A 20,171-nucleotide genomic window follows, 5' to 3' on the forward strand; every position below is an offset into this window, starting at 1 on the left:
TTATGTGTTGAAACTCAAGAGCAACCCGGTTTTAGGACCTTATCCAGAAGTATATATTTCTTTAAATATCCTTAAATCATTTACACGTATTGATGATACATGACTTATTTCACACAATAATATTGTGTGAAATAAGTCAACATCAGGTTATTACCTTAAACTTCAAATTACCCGCTATGTTTACTTGTGTAAATTAAAGTTACAGATTCGGAGAGGTGGATAAGCCTCTCTATGATTTTACTTAAGAAAAGTGCGAGGTGATGCACTTTGGAGGGACTAACAAGGCAAGGGAATACACAATGAATGGGAGGACCCTAGGCAAGACAGAGGGTCAGAGGGATCTTGGTGTGCAAGTTCACAGATCCCTGAAGGCGGCGGAACAGGTAGATAAGGTGGTAAAGAAGGCATATGGGATACTTGCCTTTATTAGCCGAGGCATAGAATATAAGAGCAAGGAGGTTATGATGGAGCTGTATAAAACACTGGTTAGGCCACAGCTGGAGTACTGTGTGCAGTTCTGGTCGCCACACTACAGGAAGGATGTGATCGCTTTGGAGAGGGTGCAGAGGAGATTCACCAGGATGTTACCAGGGCTGGAGCGCTTCAGCTATGAAGAGAGACTGGGAAGATTGGGTTTGTTTTCCTTGGAGCAGAGGAGGCTGAGGGGGGACATGATTGAGGTGTACAAAATTATGAGGGGCACAGATAGGATGGATACTAAGGAGCTTTTTCCCTTCGTTGAGGGTTCTATAACAAGGGGACATAGATTCAAGGTAAAAGGCGGGAGGTTTAGAGGGGATTTGAGAAAGAACTTTTTCACCCAGAGGGTGGTTGGAGTCTGGAACTCACTGCCTGAAAGGGTTGTGGAGGCAGGAACCCTCACAACATTCAAGAAGCATTTGGATGAGCACTTGAAATGCCATAGCATACAAGGCTACGGACCAAATGCTGGAATATGGGATTAGAGTAGACAGGGCTGATGGCCGGCGCGGACACGATGGGCCGAAGGGCCTCTATCCGTGCTGTATAACTCTATGACTCTATGACTCTAAGATTTCTGCATGTAGATATAAAAATAATAAAACTGGTTAGCAAGCTAGCAGATAACGAGATAATATATACAGGTAAGGACTATGACTGTTATCTAAATGGCTACCTCTTGATTAAAACTCCATGTGCTGACTTGTTGAATTTTAATTGATTCCTCTATTTTTGTTCCTATTTTAGCTCCAACTTGTGATTTTGAATCTGATCTATGTGGATGGCACTCTGAAGAGTCACTAAATCCTGTTGCATGGCTGCACATTCGAGCTGGTAATAATTCTGCAAGTGATACAGCTCCACTGAAGGATCACAGCACAGATTCTTCATTGGGTAAATCCAGAAAGTTTACTAAACTGTAGTTTATAAATAGAATTGTTAATAGGACTGTAAACGTGTAACTAATAAAAACTTACAAAAGTATGTATGGCGGTCCCCTGATGAATCAGTTGGTAAATTCATTACACAGTATGGAAAGGAGCCACATAGAACATGAAAGACCCAAGTTTGAGCTTCAGTGTTTAATGAGCCAGCTGATCTCAGCCATGACGGGACACTAAACTTACCTCAGTGCCCAGACGTAAGGAATGAGAAACAAAATTAACCAGAGGTGACTTCTCATATGTAAGTCTAAAGATGGAGTTTCAGCAAGCTATTCGAACAGGCTGACTTGACTTTTCAGGAGAGATCCCTGATTGCCTTCCAGTAATTGGACCCTGGCTGGCGTTTGACCTTCCTAAACCAGTGATACTTAATCAAATTAATGCAATCCAGGAATCAGCTAATTTAACACAGAGCAGGGAACAAACCTCGTACCTTCCTGATGGTATGGCTCGGTATCACACCATGCAACACCCGCTGAACCATCATCATGGAGTTTTAAAAGCAAGCTTGCTACTCTGCACAGCCCATTGTGAAAACTGCTTACTGATGACGCTGTTGCCTACTGGGACATGTTTGCAGTGTCGTAGATGCTATCTCTCATCACAGATTTTTGCAATACAAGGGGAGAATTTCCTGCACTGGATTGCCTGGGCACAGCGAATATCACATTGGAGTGCATGCCTGTAAAGGAACCTGCCCAAATTTCCTTCTGTTTAAATTAGACCCAGGTGTTAGGCCCAGGAAAAATCTCCTCTACAGTGTTTCAGTTTTAGCCCCAAATTAAAATAGTTATATTACAGGGTCCTGGTCCCTTCCATACAATACTGTAACATGTCAAGCCATTTTTATATGCTGACAATACTTTAAACTATGGTAGCCTTCACTGTAAAATTCTCACATACTTCATAACCTCTAACAGAATGTACACTCTGTTTATGGCTCCTTACACTATGAACCTTAAAATACATTTTCAGTTTTTAACTTTCTTTTTCCCATGCTGGTATTTTTTGTGTAAGTTTCCCCTTTCCTCTATAGTTTTATCTTTTTTCTTGTCCACTTGATCTGACACCTAATGGGTCAACCAGGCTACTTTGCCTTTTGATATTCATGCTGGCTCTCTGCTCAATCCAGGTCAGAATGGAGTCGAGAGGGGAGTCTGCATCATTCTGCACTACAGCACTGTGCATTAGCATGCTAACACTCAGTCCCACTATGTCATAGAATCATAGAAGTTACAATATGGAAACAGGCCCTTCGGCCCAACATGTCCATGTCGCCCAGTTTATACCACTAAGCTAGTCCCAATTTCCTGCACTTGGCCCATATCCCTCTACACCCATCTTACCCATGAAACTGTCCAAATGCTTTTTAAAAGACAAAATTGTACCCGCCTCTACTACTGCCTCTGGCAGCTCGTTCCAGACACTCACCACCCTTTGAGTGAAAAAATTGCCCCTCTGGACCCTTTTGTATCTCTCCCCTCTCACCTTAAATCTATGCCCCCTCGTTATAGACTCCCCTACCTTTGGGAAAAGATTTTGACTATCTACCTTATCTATGCCCCTCATTATTTTATAGACTTCTATAAGATCACCCCTTAACCTCCTACTCTCCAGGGAAAAAAGTCGCAATCTGTCTAACCTCTCCCTATAAGTCAAACCATCAAGTCCCGGTAGCATCCTAGTAAATCTTTTCTGCACTCTTTCTAGTTTAATAATATCCTTTCTATAATAGGGTGACCAGAACTGTACACAGTACTCCAAGTGTGGCCTCACCAATGCCCTGTACAACTTCAACAAGACATCCCAACTCCTGTATTCAATGTTCTGACCAATGAAACCAAGCATGCCGAATGCCTTCTTCACCACCCTATCCACCTGTGACTCCACTTTCAAGGAGCTATGAACCTGTACTCCTAGATCACTTTGTTCTATAACTCTCCCCAACGCCCTACCATTAACGGAGTAGGTCCTGGCCCGATTCGATCTACCAAAATGCATCACCTCACATTTATCTAAATTAAACTCCATCTGCCATTCATCGGCCCACTGGCCCAATTTATCAAGATCCCGTTGCAATCCTAGATAACCTTCTTCACTGTCCACAATGCCACCAATCTTGGTGTCATCTGCAAACTTACTAACCATGCCTCCTAAATTCTCATCCAAATCATTAATATAAATAACAAATAACAGCGGACCCAGCACCGATCCCTGAGGCACACCGCTGGACACAGGCATCCAGTTTGAAAAACAACCCTCCACAACCACCCTCTGTCTTCTGTCGTCAAGCCAATTTTGTATCCAATTGGCTACCTCACCTTGGATCCCATGAGATTTAACCTTATGTAACAACCTACCATGCGGTACCTTGTCAAAGGCTTTGCTGAAGTCCATGTAGACCACGTCTACTGCACAGCCCTCATCTATCTTCTTGGTTACCCCTTCAAAAAACTCAATCAAATTCGTGAGACTTGATTTTCCTATCACAAAACCATGCTGACTGTTCCTAATTAGTCCCTGCCTCTCCAAATGCCTGTAGATCCTGTCCCTCAGAATACCCTCTAACAACTTACCCACTACAGATGTCAGGCTCACCGGTCTGTAGTTCCCAGGCTTTTCCCTGCCGCCCTTCTTAAACAAAGGCACAACATTTGCTACCCTCCAATCTTCAGGCACCTCCCCTGTAGCGGTGGATGATTCAAATATCTCTGCTAGGGGACCCGCAATTTCCTCCCTAACCTCCCATAACGTCCTGGGATACATTTCATCAGGTCCCGGAGATTTATTTACCTTGATGCGCGTTAAGACTTCCAGCACCTCCCTCTCTGTATTATGTACACTCCTCAAGACATCACTATTTATTTCCCCAAGTTCCCTAACATCCATGCCTTTCTCAACCGTAAATACCGATGTGAAATATTCATTCAGGATCTCACCCATCTCTTGTGGTTCCGCACATAGATGACCTTGTTGATCCTTAAGAGGCCCTACTCTCTCCCTCGTTACTCTTTTGCCCTTTATGTATTTGTAGAAGCGCTTTGGATTCTCCTTTGCCTTATCTGCCAAAGCAATCTCATGTCCCCTTTTTGCCCTCCTGATTTCTCTCTTAACTCTACTCCGGCAATCTCTATACTCTTCAAGGGATCCACTTGATCCCAGCTGCCTATGCATGTCATATGCCGCCTCCTTCTTTTTGACTAGGGCCTCAATCTCCCGAGTCATCCAAGGTTCCCTACTTCTACCAGCCTTGCCCTTCACTTTATAAGGAATGTGCTTACCCTGAACCCTGGTTAACACACTTTTGAAAGCCTCCCACTTACCAGACGTCCCTTTGCCTGCCAACAGACTCTCCCAATCAACTTCTGAAAGTTCCTGTCTAATACCATCAAAATTGGCCTTTCCCCAATTTAGAATTTTAACTTTTGGGCCAGACCTATCCTTCTCCATAGCTATCTTAAAACTAATGGAATTATGATCACTGGTCCCAAAGTGATCCCTCACTAACACTTCTGTCACCTGCCCTTCCTTATTTCCCAAGAGGAGGTCAAGTTTTGCCCCCTCTCTAGTCGGGCCATCCACATACTGAATGAATAATTATTCTTAATGAATAATTTCTATAGCCTGTGACCCGGAAAAGCATTTGAGAGAAGGTCACAAGTTATACTTGGAGACTTCAGAATGTCTTCTTCAGAGGGTGAAATTTCTGAAAAGATGAGCAATTCTAACTTAGGAACAAGGTTTGCATGAAAGATTTGTTATTTGCTTATCGCCATTTGCCTAGAAATTGTTGTTAATGTATGTTTTATGGGTAAACTGTGGATTAGTAAAAGTTTCTGTGTGAATTTACTCCTGCTGGTTTATACAAGATATTGCTGTTTTAAGTCTGTGGGCAAAACTGGTAATTTTCTCTCACACAAGCGGCTAGGCAATAAAGACAAAGCAACACCTCCGCTCTGTCTGCACGTGTGACCCTAACCTGCCAATCACTTGCTATTTTAATTCCCATTCCCACTCCTAATCTGACCTCTCTGTCCTCGGCCTCTTGCACTGTTCCAATGAAGCTCAACATAAGCTCGAGGAACAGCACCTTATCTTTCGTTTAGGCCCTTTACAACCTTCCTGACTCAACACTGATTTCAATAACTTCAGATCATAACCACTGCTCCCATTTTTTTCAGACAGCAAGTTCTGGTAATGATTCTGCTGCTGCCATTTACAGCCACTCCTGACCAATCTTTTGTTTCTTAACCTGTCCCATTACCACCCTCCTTGTCTTTTGTCATTTAATCACTCATACCCTCTACCCTATCACAGACCTTTCCTTTTGTTCTTCCCTCTCCTCCCCTCCCTCCCCCCCCCCCCCACTTCCCCTGGCTCTGTACTTGCTTAAAAACTTTAACTCTTTTAACATCGTCCAGATCTGACGAAAGGTCTTCGACCTGAAACGTTAACTCTGTTTCTTTCTCCACAGATACTGCCTGATTTGCTGAGCTTCGCCAGCATTTTCTGTTTTTATTCTAAATCAGCTGTGACCTGGAATAAACCACCAGACAAATTTACTGAACCTAAAATAAAAGAACAATACTCAACAGTATATTTACAGTAATTCTAAACTTTTAGTACTCTCCTCAAAATGTCAAAAACAAAAAAGAGGTGAAAGGATAAACTGAGTAACTATAGACCAATTAGCCTAAAGTCAGTTGGGGGAAAACTCTAAGAGTTTGAGATTAATTTAGTGAGCATTTATAAATACATCGATTAATCAAGGGCAGCCAATATGGATTTGTTAAAGGTAAATTGTATTTGAAAAATTTAACAGTTTTTTTTGAAGAACTGGCCAACTGGATAGATAAAGGGAATGCAATCGAAATGTATCGATTTTCAGAAGACATTTGATGTTTCACAGAAGGCTCATTATTAACCCTTTGTGACTATAACCAGGAGGACAGAATCCAATAAATAATTAATCACAGACAAAAATGCTTCATTTTTGCCAGAGTTGGTGTCAGTATCGTTAATAGCTCTATCACCAGCATTATGCACTGTCGTGCACAGAATCATTCTCCCATTTCCAACAATAGATAACGGAGCAGCCAGCGATCAGGAATGATGCGTTAAACAAGAGTCCTGATTTTGCTGCCTATTCTCTTCTAATTACCGTCAGCAATAATTTCTCGGCTATTATTGCGACAGTAACATATTGTTGGTTAACACCATGTCTCATTTTATTTCACAGGCCATTATGTCTGGGTGGAGGCCAATAATATCACATTCTCCCAGACTGCTCTCTTTAATAGTTCTGTGTATCACAATTCGGGGTGGAACTGCCGCTTTGAATTCTTCTACCAAATCAGTGGGAGAAATGTACTCACAGTATTATTACAAACCCAGCAGGTGAGTCAAAACAATGGTTAGTTTAACTAGTGAAAGAAAACAAACCTTTCATAGGAAATTTTAGAAACAGGAAGTCCAAGCCCAAACTTTTCTGACTGATATCAATCACCACCTCTTTCACTTCTCACAATATCCCTTTATCCCATCTTTCTCCAGAAACATATATTGGACTATATTCTCCTCTTTTTCAAAGAGGGGTTAAATTCCCTTTTTTTCATAGATTTTAAGGACCCACAATTAAAATGACAATGGACATGATTTTACTGTAGATAATTTCACACAACTCTATTCTGATAGCAGAGCAGCAGAAAGCTGGCCAATCACCATATACCTGTAATAATGATCCTTTAACACTTCTGAATGAGGATATGAGCCACATAATCAGTAACAGAAGCAGGTTAATAATTATGTTAAATAGCACAAATCGGAATTTGTAGGAAGGTGTTAACCGGTGGACTGAAGAGTTCCAAGCAGCATATCCGCATGGCAACTGTGTCAAATGGAATCGTCTTTTTCCACTGCACTGCAGAATTACTGTCAGCCCTGATGCTGATTAACATAAGGAAAATTCAGTATCAAACAGCTGGGTGCTTTAACACCAGCAGAATAAGGCTTAAGAAAGCAGGGATTAATGTCGTGCTTAATAATATGCTGTTACTTTTATGTCATTTTCAAATACATTCATGCTGTAACCTCCAGGAAGAAAGAATATTGTGGGAAGAACAGACACCAACTGAAAACCAATGGATTAAAGGGGAGGTGCGGCTGCTTCCTTGTCCGAGTCAATTTCAGGTAGTTTAATTTATTCACAAAAATGTTTTCACAGTGGTAAAAGATGTTGCTGCTTGATAATGCGCACTTAGTGCATTCTGCTATGCACTTCTAAAAGAGATGCTCATACACTTTCCTTGCCATTGTCGCTCACATCCGTTAGCATGCAAGCATTGACATGAAAATTAAATGGACTGGAAACCTAACATCTCAAGGGGGCTGGAATACAAAGGGGTAGAAGTTATGTTACACTTATATAAAGCTCTTGTTAGACTGCATCTGGAGTACTGCGTTCAGTTCTGTGCACGGCACCTCAGGAAGGATATATTGGCCTTAGAGGGGCTGCAGCGCAGATTCACTAGAATGATACCTGGGCTAAAAGGGTTAAATTATGAGGACAGGTTGCATAGACTAGGCTTGTATTCCCTTGCGTATAGAAGATTAAGGGGTGATCTAAATTGAGCCTCTCCTGACAAATCTGACAGCTTCCATAGCAGCTCACACTGCTGCCATTGAAGCTCAAATGGCTGCCGTCTTGGATCTGGAGGTCAGTGTTGATGGGTGTTCCAGAGCATCACATTACTGCTGCACTCTGTTCTCACGTACAACCCTAGGAGTGCTGAGGCGCAGTCCCAGGAGAGTGGTCTTGGCTCCATGGGAGAGGCATATGCTGTGCTCTCTCAGGACGGAAACATACCAGCTCCCCCACCACCCACCCCGCTAGTGCCCTTGTTAGTGTCACATAGCCAGCTGGGCCAGACTGCTCCGGTCCACGCCGAGATGCTGTCGTCTGCCGTCGATCCATCAAGGCCCAGAGCTGCTCAAGGTCACCCACCGCGGGCATCTCAAGTGTCCTCAATGAAGTTCAGCTGCCTTCCACCTCCCAAGCTGTAGTCACCGGGGAAACACTTCATAGGAGTACTAGCATAGGTAAACGAGTACAGAAGATGGGCAGTAAGTGGTTGAACAAGGGTGATTCTTAATTATTCCTGTTAAATATTATACACAGATGACACTGAGTTGTTGGAGTAATTTTTTTTCTGAATTTGGTGTTGATATATGTAATGAAGTGAGGATAAGATCCATAAAACTAGACTGAAGGAAGGCAATTGGATGATGGTAGTAAGGGAAGCATTATCAGATTGTTGGTGTATTGGGGACGGGAGGGATGATTTACGTGAAACACTCTTGGATGAGTTGCTCGCTAAGAGCTCTGACAGCTAGGGGTGCTGGTGGTCGATGCAGCTCCTGCTCTTCCTCCTCTTCATGCTGCCTTTTCTCCTCCTCCTCCTCCTGCTCCTGCTCCTGCTCCCCAGGTGGTGGTAAGGGCCGGTCCCTGTTAATAGCAAAGTTATGCAGCACGTGACCACAAATTTGGATACACGGTCAGGGCTGTACTGCAAAGCTGCTCCCGAATGGTCCAGGCAGCAGAAGCATTTGTTGAGCACTTCGATCGTCTGCTTGATTACATTTCTGGTGGCGGCATGGGACTTGTAGGCCAGCTCTGCTGCTGTGCCCATGTTCCTGATAGGAGCCATCAGCCATGTCTGAATGGGACACCCCTTGTCACCCAATAGCCAACCTGTTATTGGAATAAAGGTGGCACAAAGGACTGGAGCAGGATGAATAAATCATGACTGCTTTCAGGACACCAGGCACAGACCTGGGTGATGCGCTGCCTGTGGTCGCAAACTGGCTGGACGTTGAGTGAGTGGAATCCTTTTCTAAACATGCCAGGCTGTTGATGAGGAGCTGCAAGGCGATGTGGGTGCCGTCAATGGCATCCTGGACCCTGGAAAAGCCTGCAATGCAGACAAAGCCTAGTTCTCTCTCATCCTTCCCATTGGGAAAGGGATGTAGGTGTTCCTTCTGGTGTAGGGAGCCTCGGTGACCTGCCAGATACAGTGGTGGACAAAGTGGAAGGTGTCACTGATGTCACTTGCTGCAGCCTGGAAGGAGCCTGTTGCATAAAAGTTAAGAGCTGTCCACACCTTGGTTTAAGGCTCTTGTTGTGGCTGCAGCAGGTGACATAGCTCGGTAACAGTCTCCTTTGTGAAGCAAAGGTGTCTGACACATTGTGGGTCATTTTAACCCCCGGGGGGTGAGTTGGGGTTGGACGGGAAGGTAAAAATTGTAAAAATGTAAAACCCGACCCCGACCCGCCTCCAACCCACTCACTTCCGATTTTAACAGAGGCGGATCGGGGAGCTGGAGACCAACCCACACTCAGGAGGCGAGTCGGTCAGTAAAATCTTTTAAGGAGGCTGCATGCCTGCATTTCAAGAGGCTTTTTGTTTTTAACTCCTGGGGGCCGGGAGGCAAAAAGGCCCAGATCAACAGGTAAGTGCCTTTATTACACTGCTTGTGGGCCAAGAGAAGCAGGAGTGCTTCCTCCAGGCTCAACAAGCTTACCTACCGCGATCCCACCCATGCGATCGGCCGACCCCACCCCCCCCACCGCGATCTCCGACCCCCCCCCACCGCGATCTCCGACCCCCCCCACCGCGATCTCCGACCCCCCCCCACCGCGATCTCCGACCCCCCCCCCACCGCGATCTCCGACTCCCCGACCCCCCCCGTCACGATCTCTGACCCCCCGACCCCCCCGTCACGATCTCTGACCCCCCGACCCCGGTTGATCGACCCCCCCGATCACCGAGCCCCCTCCCGATGTCTGGTCCCAACCCCACCCCAGATGTCCCACTTATAGAATCATAGACGTTACAACATGGAAACAGGCCCTTCGGCCCAACATGTCCATGTCGCCCAGTTTATACCACTAAGCTAGTCCCAATTGCCTGCACTTGGCCCATATCCCTCTATACCCATCTTACCCATGTAACTGTCCAAATGCTTTTTAAAAGACAAAATTGTACCCGCCTCTACTACTGCCTCTGGCAGCTCGTTCCAGACACTCACCACCCTTTGAGTGAAAAAATTGCCCCTCTGGACCCTTTTGTATCTCTCCCCTCTCACCTTAAATCTATGTCCCCTCGTTATAGACTCCCCTACCTTTGGGAAAAGATTTTGACTATCTACCTTATCTATGCCCCTCGTTATTTTATAGACTTCTATAAGATCACCCCTTAACCTCCTACTCTCCAGGGAAAAAAGTCCCAGTCTATCCAACCTCTCCCTATAAGTCAAACCATCAAGTCCCGGTAGCATCCTAGTAAATCTTTTCTGCACTCTTTCTAGTTTAATAATATCCTTTCTATAATAGGGTGACCAGAACTGTACACAGTATTCCAAGTGTGGCCTTACTAATGTCCTGTACAACTTCAACAAGACATCCCAACTCCTGTATTCAATGTTCTGACCAATGAAACCAAGCATACCGAATGCCTTCTTCACCACCCTATCCACCTGTGACTCCACTTTCAAGGAGCTATGAACCTGTACTCCTAGATCTCTTTGTTCAATAACTCTCCCCAACGCCCTACCATTAACGGAGTAGGTCCTGGCCCGATTCGATCTACCAAAATGCATCACCTCACATTTATCTAAATTAAACTCCATCTGCCATTCATCGACCCACTGGCCCAATTTATCAAGATCCCGTTGCAATCCTAGATAACCTTCTTCACTGTCCACAATGCCACCAATCTTGGTGTCATCTGCAAACTTACTAACCATGCCTCCTAAATTCTCATCCAAATCATTAATATAAATAACAAATAACAGCGGACCCAGCACCGATCCCTGAGGCACACCGCTGGACACAGGCTTCCAGTTTGAAAAACAACCCTCTACAACCACCCTCTGTCTTCTGTCGTCAAGCCAATTTTGTATCCAATTGGCTACCTCACCATGAATCCCATGAGATCTAACCTTATGTAACAACCTACCATGCGGTACCTTGTCAAAGGCTTTGCTGAAGTCCATGTAGACCACGTCTACTGCACAGCCCTCATCTATCTTCTTGGTTACCCCTTCAAAAAACTCAATCAAATTCGTGAGACATGATTTTCCTCTCACAAAACTATGCTGACTGTTCCTAATCAGTCCCTGCCTCTCCAAATGCCTGTAGATCCTGTCCCTCAGAATACCCTCTAACAACTTACCCACTACAGATGTCAGGCTCACCGGTCTGTAGTTCCCAGGCTTTTCCCTGCCGCCCTTCTTAAACAAAGGCAGAACATTTGCTACCCTCCAATCTTCAGGCACCTCACCTGTAGCTGTCGACGATTCAAATATCTCTGCTCGGGGACCCGCAATTTCCTCCCTAACCTCCCATAACGTCCTGGGATACATTTCATCAGGTCCCGGAGATTTATCTACCTTGATGCGCGTTAAGACTTCCAGCACCTCCCTCTCTGTAATATGTACACTCCTCAAGACATCACTATTTATTTCCCCAAGTTCCCTAACATCCATGCCTTTCTCAACCGTAAATACCGATGTGAAATATTCATTCAGGATCTCACCCATCTCTTGTGGTTCCGCACATAGATGACCTTGTTGATCCTTAAGAGGCCCTACTCTCTCCCTAGTTACTCTTTTGCCCTTTATGTACTTGTAGAAGCTCTTTGGATTCTCCTTTGCCTTATCTGCCAAAGCAATCTCATGTCCCCTTTTTGCCCTCCTGATTTCTCTCTTAACTCTACTCCGGCAATCTCTATACTCTTCAAGGGATCCACTTGATCCCAGCTGCCTATGCATGTCATATGCCTCCTTCTTCTTTTTGACTAGGGCCTCAATCTCCCGAGTCATCCAAGGTTCCCTACTTCTACCAGCCTTGCCCTTCACTTTATAAGGAATGTGCTTACCCTGAACCCTGGTTAACACACTTTTGAAAGCCTCCCACTTACCAGACGTCCCTTTGCCTGCCAACAGACTCTCCCAATCAACTTCTGAAAGTTCCTGTCTAATACCATCAAAATTGGCCTTTCCCCAACTTAGAATTTTAACTTTTGGGCCAGACCTATCCTTCTCCATCGCTATCTTAAAACTAATGGAATTATGATCACTGGTCCCAAAGTGATCCCTCACTAACACTTCTGTCACCTGCCCTTCCTTATTTCCCAAGAGGAGGTCAAGTTTTGCCCCCTCTCTAGTCGGGCCATCCACATACTGAATGAGAAATTCCTCCTGAATACACTCAACAAATTTCTCTCCATCCAAGCCCCTAATGCTATGGCTGTCCCAGTCAATGTTGGGAAAGTTAAAGTCCCCTACTATTACCACCCTATTTTTCTTGCAGCTGTCAGTAATCTCCTTACATATTTGCTCCTCAATTTCCCGTTGACTATTTGGGGGTCTGTAGTACAATCCTATCAAAGTGATCTCTCCCTTCTTATTTTTCAGTTCTACCCATATAGACTCAGTGGGCGAACCCTCGGATATATCCCCTCTCACTACTGCCGTGATGTTCTCCCTAATCAAGAACGCAACTCCTCCTCCTCTCTTACCTCCTGCTCTATCTTTCCTATAGCATCTGTACCCTGGAACATTGAGCTGCCAGTCCTGCCCCTCCCTTAGCCATGTTTCAGTAATAGCTATAACATCCCAGTCCCATGTACCCATCCATGCCCTGAGTTCATCTGCCTTGCCCATCAGACTTCTTGCATTGAAATAAATGCAGTTTAATCTAGACTTCCCTTGGTCTTTGCCCTGCTTTCTCAGACCATCTGTCCGGTCATGTTCTGTACACTCTCCCTTACTGCCTTTTGTTTCTGTCACCACTTTATTTCCCACTGACTTCCTGCATCGGTTCCCATCCCCCTGCCACATTAGTTTAAACCTTCCCCAACAACACTAGCAAACACTCCCCCTAGGACATTGGTTCCAGTCCTGCCCAGATGCAGACCATCCAATTTGTACTGGTCCCACCTCCCCCAGAACCGGATCCAATGGCCCAGGAATTTGAATCCCTCCCTCTTGCACCATCTCTCAAGCCACGTATTCATCTTAGCTATCCTGTCATTCCTACTCTGACTAGCCCGTGGCACTGGTAGCAATCCTGAGATTACTACCTTTGAGGTCCTACTCTTTAGTTTAACTCCTAACTCCCTAATTTCAGCTTGTAGGACCTCATCCTGTTTTTTACCTATATCGTTGGTGCCTATATGCACCACGACAACTGGCTGTTCACCCTCCCCCTCCAGAATGCCCTGCAGCCGCTCCGAGACATCCCTGACCCTTGCACCAGGGAGGCAACATACCATCCTGGAGTCTCGGTTGCGTCCGCAGAAACGCCTGTCTATTCCCCTTACAATCGAGTCCCCTATCACTATAGCTCTGCCACTCTTTTTCCTGCCCTCCTGTGCAGCAGAGCCAGCCACGGTGCCATGAACCTGGCCACTGCCACCTTCCCCTGGTGAGCCATCTCCCCCAACAATATCCAAAACGGTATACCTGTTTTGGAGGGAGATGACCGCAGGGGACCCCTGCACTGCCTTCCTACCCTTCCTCTGTCTGTTGGTCACCCATTCACTATCTCCCTCAGTCATTTTTATCTGCGGTGTGACCAACTCACTGAACGTGCTATCCACGACTTTCTCAGCATCGCGGATGCTCCAAAGTGAGTCCATCCGCAGCTCCAGAGCCGTCAAGCGGTCAAACAATAGCTGCAGCTGGACACACTTCCCGCAGGTGAAGGAATCAGGGATACAGGAAGGAGCCCTGAATTCCCACATCCCACAAGAGGAACATGACACGGCCCTGGGATCTCCTGCCATGACTTAACCCTTAAGTTAGCTTAACAACAACTACAATGTCAAGAGAATAAAAAAGGAAAGAAAAACTACTTACCACTCACTTACCTGACATCTGTTCCCCAGCTGCTTTCCCATCGACCAGGCAGTCAGCCTGTCAACCTGGCTGCCTGTCGGGCGGGAAACCTGCTGAAGAGATTTAAAAGACATCAAAATCGTAAGGACGTCTGGGAAAACAGTACTTCCGTGTTTCCCATCTGGAAATCATCCCCACTCCCCCCACCCACTCTCTTCATGGCCCCAAGTAAATAATGGGGCCATTGTTCCTCAATGAAACTGACTTATAAGAAGTGCTCCCTGAAGACCTGCTGTGGGTGTGGCTTCGTGCGCAGTGCCCTCCTCCTCCCTCTTCTCCCAAATGCTCCTGCTCTATCTCGTCTTTCTTGCTGCTCCTCCTCCTCCAGCCCCAAAGGTGGACCTACCAGGCCACCCATGACTGTAATGAAGCTGTTTTGAAGGCAGACGGAAGCAGTCCAGCACCAGCAAAAGCTTGATAGCAGGTCAGAGGTCAGTTGAGGAAGACAGAAAATAGGCAAGAAGAAAACGTCCAGAAGTTAACCAGCCGCCTAAAAGGGCAAACCAGCAGCTAACCTGCATGGAGGCGATGAGCTTTTTAAACAGCGTTAGTGCACGGTCTTTGCTGGCTGTCAGCACCACAAGTTGCTGGGTGAGTTTATCATGTGGCAAGTCAGGTGCTGAAGCAGACCAATTTCACAAAAGGATCCGACAACAAGCATAGGACCCTTATTTAAATATTTTCAATCCTGGACGCCAACAGAGGAGCCTGATCCAATATTGCGGTGGAGTATTTCCGGCATGGAATGAGCATATGGCTGCCACCCGCCATATTGGACCGTTTGGTACCCATTTTAAACCAGGACAACGGGCGCAACATGATCAAATTTCTAGGCCATTATTGAAATGAAAGTTGTGTTTGGTTATAACAATATGTTGTTTCACAAATTTGAGATGTTCCTGGCAATGAAATAAAGCACTTGTCTCTACCCCACAGCCCCAGCAACGCTTTAAAGCTGATAGACTGAGGGCTTAATGAGCACTTGAAAGCCCCATACTCGGCTTTCTCTAGCTGATGGTCATTGTGTCATTATTTTGTGATGGAGATCAGCAATGGCCCTTCTGTTTTTCTTGCATCAGTGAAATGCAGCGTGTTTATGCTACGAGTAGCAGCTATTTGCCAATTTCAAATATATTTGGCTTATATTCAGTTCTGGTGAGATCAGTACAAAAGGCAAAATGGATTTAAAGGGGCATTGCCTCCAAGAAATTGAGTTGTCAAATCTTTTATTCTATTTGGGAGGAAAAGCCAGAACTGTGCATTTTTTTCATCAAGCTCTTTGAATTCATTGTTTTTGCAACATGTGACAGCCAATTGTTGCATTTTGTTATAGAAATGCAGATGATCAGAGTAAATCTCGTCAAATAGTAAAAATGATTGGCATATTCTGAAGAAGGGTCTAGCCTCAAACATTGACCTGTTCTCTTCACAGTTGCTGACTGACCTGTTTTGTGTTTCAAGCATTTTCTGTTTTTGTCACAGATTTCCAGCATTTGCTGTGTTTTGCTTTCTATTTATAACATTGTTGATTTACCAAGTATAGAGGGATAATTACCAACAAACATTCTGTGCTTGGGAATGAGGGTGGTCCCTCGGAAATCTTTAGATTCGAAAGCATATGGAGATGAATCTGTCTGTTACTTCAGAGAAACATTGGGAAAAGTCCTGTAAAGCAGGACTGTTGAAAAATATATGCAAGCATCTGTGTAATTTGGCATTCATCCAACTTATTAAATGTATGTAGAGCAGCTATTGCAATATTAATCAAAAGGATTACAATAATGCGATTCAGCAGCATTAACTGTTAGTGGAGTTGGTTAAACCTGTAGACAAATGGTTAAACCTCTGCAAAATGATTGCAAGGGCATGTATATTTTTGATCTTGGACTGAATTACGTTGTGAGCACAATCATGGGTTGTTTAGGATTGCTCTGCCCTCCACTTTTAAGAGATGGCTGGGAAGCAGACTCAGGTTGCTTGCTTGGAAGGCAGTTATGCTCACCATTATATCACCATCACAGGTGCACCATTGTACCTAATCCAAATTCACCTTCTACTCTTTCCAAAGACAGAGCAAAATAATAATTATATTTTAATATTTGTTCTTGGGATATGGGCGATGCAAGCATCCGCACATTTATTGACCATCCCCAGTTGCCTTGACAAAGTGATGGTGAGTCTTCTCCTTGAAACGCTGCAGTCCTTGTGGTGATGGTGATCCCATGATTGTCTTAGGTATGGAATTCCAGGATTTTGACCCAACAATGATGAAGGAATAGTGGTATATATCCAAGTCAGAATGGTGTGTGCCTTGGAGATGATAGTGTTCCCATTAGCTTGCTACTCTTGTCCTTCTGGGTGGTAGAGGTTGTAGAACTGGGAAGTGTGTATAATACATTTTAGAAGTCAACAAAGGGAGAAATTAAACTCAGAAGACTTGACTGGAGAGTGTTTGCCCCAAACAAGGCCCTGTGAAAACTAATGGGGAAGGCCAGGACACAGATATGATGGTTTCTGGCCTAACTTTCAGACATTCAGCAATATGTCTACTGGACTTACAATACAAGTGCACTGGAAAGGCCGTGGATTTTCAGCCCCTCAGTGGCTAAAAATGAATTATGTTTTTATGCTTCAGTGTAAAGCAATTATCATATTTGGCTCAGTTTCTGATTACTGTCCCTATGTTTCTACAGGTTGTATTTCTAGGTTCTATTCAAAGCAAAGCAGGCTTCTTGGCCCTGGATAGTTTGCGATTCAATGACTGTGACCTGGCACTTGTACCAGAATCCTGCCCGCCTTCAACTTTCACTTGTGGAACAGGTCACTGCATTCCTATGAATTCAGTTTGCAACTTCCAGACCAATTGCTATGATGGTGCAGATGAAGAAGAAGCAGTGTGCTGTAGGTCACCCGTCTTTCTTTGGTCAGATATTATGTTTTAGCTTTCTGTTGGTTTTAACATTTCAACCCATGAAAATATATTTGAATGCTTTTCCAGGATTGTCAGGATTAATATAGGCAAAATCTTGAAAAGTACTGATTACATTTCTATCTCTGATTCATGCAGTCCTCTTTCCATGGAAGCATTTGGGGGCAAATATTCTCCACGAGCACATACTATTTAAATAGAGAAAATTATGTGCAGCCATTCCCTGATTTTTCTTCTGCACATTCACTCATTCATAAATATTCATAAATATTTAGTTATTCATAAATATTCATAAATATTTTTATGAATTTGTTAAAAGTAATGTACAGAGAAAAATATCAGGGATTAAGTTAATTACTGAAAATGCATTACCATTATATGAATGTCATGATATGGTTGATGCAATGGACACTATCCTTTTATCGAAAGGATCTATGTTTGAATTTAATTTGGATTGCTGGAAAGCCTACTCCCATGATGACTATGAGGGTCCTAAGCAAATAAGTTTGGTCAACCAGGCTTCTTTATGCACTTGTTACAGTGTGATTTTCACTTTGAATGCACACTTTTGCTGTTGTAAATTAACTGTGCATATTTGAATATAAAACAGGTAAACTGCAGTTCAAATCAGTTGCTCCACTTCCTGTGGGATCTATCCAGCAGGTGTTGTGGAAATGGGCTAGCACTCTGTTGCCCTCAGTATAACAAGTCAAGCCAATATATGTCATACTGCCATTAATTGCATTGAAACGGCTACTTCAACTGCACATATTAAGTAGGTACACACTAATATCTCTGCCTGTGTGTATACAGAAGTGAATATAGGAAAATAGAACTTAGAGGACTGGAAAAGACTACACAGTTCATCTGACCAGTCCCAAAATAATTCATCCCTTCAAATATCAACTAATTCGCCCTTAATTTTCCACCTCTGTCCCCGTGGGCACTCCATTCAACATGGTCACCACCCTATGCATAAAGTAACTGAATCTAATGCTTGTGCACTATCCCCTCTTCTAACTTGGAGCCTGTGTAACCTGATTCTAGAATTTGTGGTGATCTGGAACACATTATTGTGGTTCAATTTATATTTGTTTAAGAATCTTGATTATTTGAATCATATCTCCCCTGAACCTTCTCTCTCCAGAGTAATGAATACCAGGCTCTTACTCTCTTCTCATAACTCAGATGCTTTAAGCGTGGTATCAGTTGGTTGCCTCTTTTTAGACTGCCCCCAAAACCTGGATATCCTTGCTGTAGTATGGTTACTAGACATTATTCCAAGTGTGGCCGTACCAGTGCCTTTTATAGATTCATTAGACCCGATTATAACTCGGGATGGAAATTAGGTGGGAGGGGGCCAAGGCAGATAGCAAACTGTTTTGAGTTTGGCAGTGTGAGGCCTGAGAGATTTTAACTCCCAGGCCTCATCTGCATGCCCTTGGCCTGTTCCCATCGGAAACCAGCGGGAAGCAGGAGGCCACCGCCAGGGACTCGAAAGAATGGTCCCCAGCATTCAGATACTTCATGGGGATGGGGTTTCAGGAGGGCCTCATAATCGGGGGGCAGGGGGGGGGATGCCCAGGGCAAAGGAAGCCTCAACTTTCCTTGTGACGCCAAGAGCAGCACTCCTGCTCCTCCTGTCTGCAGAAGAAAAGTTTTAAAAAAGTCAAAATGCTTACCTTTTTGGGCCTCTTCTGGTTCCAACTCCTCTTACACCTTATTGCTTTCCCACTCTGGCTCACAGTTAAAATAGCAGTTGGGACCTGATAACATCATCGATCTACATTTTTAAAGAAGGACCCAGCCAGCACCCTGTGGGTGTCCCTCATGCTTGCTCAGAAGAGCACATTAATATCATAGCCTTTCGGGATTGGTGTGGGACATTGGCGGATGAGTACCATGGATGATTTTAACTGGCCGGTTTCCGCTGAGCGGGCAGGGTTAAAATCACTCCATTATCTGCTCTTAAAGATATACCATTTCTCCTCAAAACTTTATCCCTCTAACAGTCTATTCCAGTCCGGCTTCATTAACTGCTTTCTCATTCCCTCAAAGTCCCCCTTCCTAAAATTAAGAATCTCTGTTGTACTCTCCTTATCCATGGTAGGCAGGGCACCAAACTCAGTTATGTTTCCATTTCTGTTTCCAAGATGTTCCCTAGCCTTAACTTGTTCAATCATTTCCGATTTGTTACATAATCTTAGATCTGCACCCACCCCCACTCCTCTTGTGCTCCTTAACCACCTGGAATAAAGCAGACCATGGCCAGGAGGTGAATCTTTGCTTCTGCTCCCACGATAACATGAAAAATTACAAACACATCTCACAAAAATAAGGACAAGGTTTACTAATGTGCTCATTTTTATAATCTTGCATGCACTGCCAGATTTACTGACAGTGGTACACCTCATTAGTTTCAGTGTTAGACAAGTGCACCTGTAATCCAAATAAATCTATACCCTAGTTAATACAATAGGGACAATACGCTGTGTTGCTGCCAAGTTCAGCTACTTGTGCAATATGATGTGGAGATGCCGGTGATGGACTGGGGTGGACAAATGTAAGGAGTCGCACACCAGATTATAGTCCAACAGCTTTATTTGAAATCACAAGCTTTCGGGGCTTTGCTCCTTCGTCAGGTGAAGTGACGAAGGAGGAAAGCTCCGAAAGCTTGTGATTTCAAATAAAGCTGTTGGACTATAACCTGTTGTTGTGCGACTCCTTACATTTGTGCAATATGAGATAAATGTATTAGTAAGATCTTCTTTCTTTTTAGCATTTCTGTTTTAGCATTTTGTTCATGGATCGATACTCATTTTTCAAATGGTCATACTTTCCATTGTGCAATATTTTTC

General features: G+C 44.2%; 1 protein-coding gene across 1 annotated transcript in view; it reads left to right on the forward strand.

Annotated features, from left to right (window-relative positions):
- Positions 1 to 20,171, forward strand: part of malrd1 (MAM and LDL receptor class A domain containing 1) — a 397,527-nt gene that overhangs the window by 55,819 nt on the left and 321,537 nt on the right. The window contains exons 6-9 of the mRNA XM_068007090.1: positions 1,228 to 1,374; positions 6,664 to 6,821; positions 7,521 to 7,613; positions 17,078 to 17,285. Coding sequence (XP_067863191.1) covers positions 1,228 to 1,374; positions 6,664 to 6,821; positions 7,521 to 7,613; positions 17,078 to 17,285 — 606 coding nt within the window. The remainder of the gene's footprint in view (positions 1 to 1,227; positions 1,375 to 6,663; positions 6,822 to 7,520; positions 7,614 to 17,077; positions 17,286 to 20,171) is intronic.

The sequence above is a fragment of the Heptranchias perlo genome, chromosome 2 (assembly GCF_035084215.1).
Source record: "Heptranchias perlo isolate sHepPer1 chromosome 2, sHepPer1.hap1, whole genome shotgun sequence".
NCBI lineage: Eukaryota > Metazoa > Chordata > Chondrichthyes > Hexanchiformes > Hexanchidae > Heptranchias > Heptranchias perlo.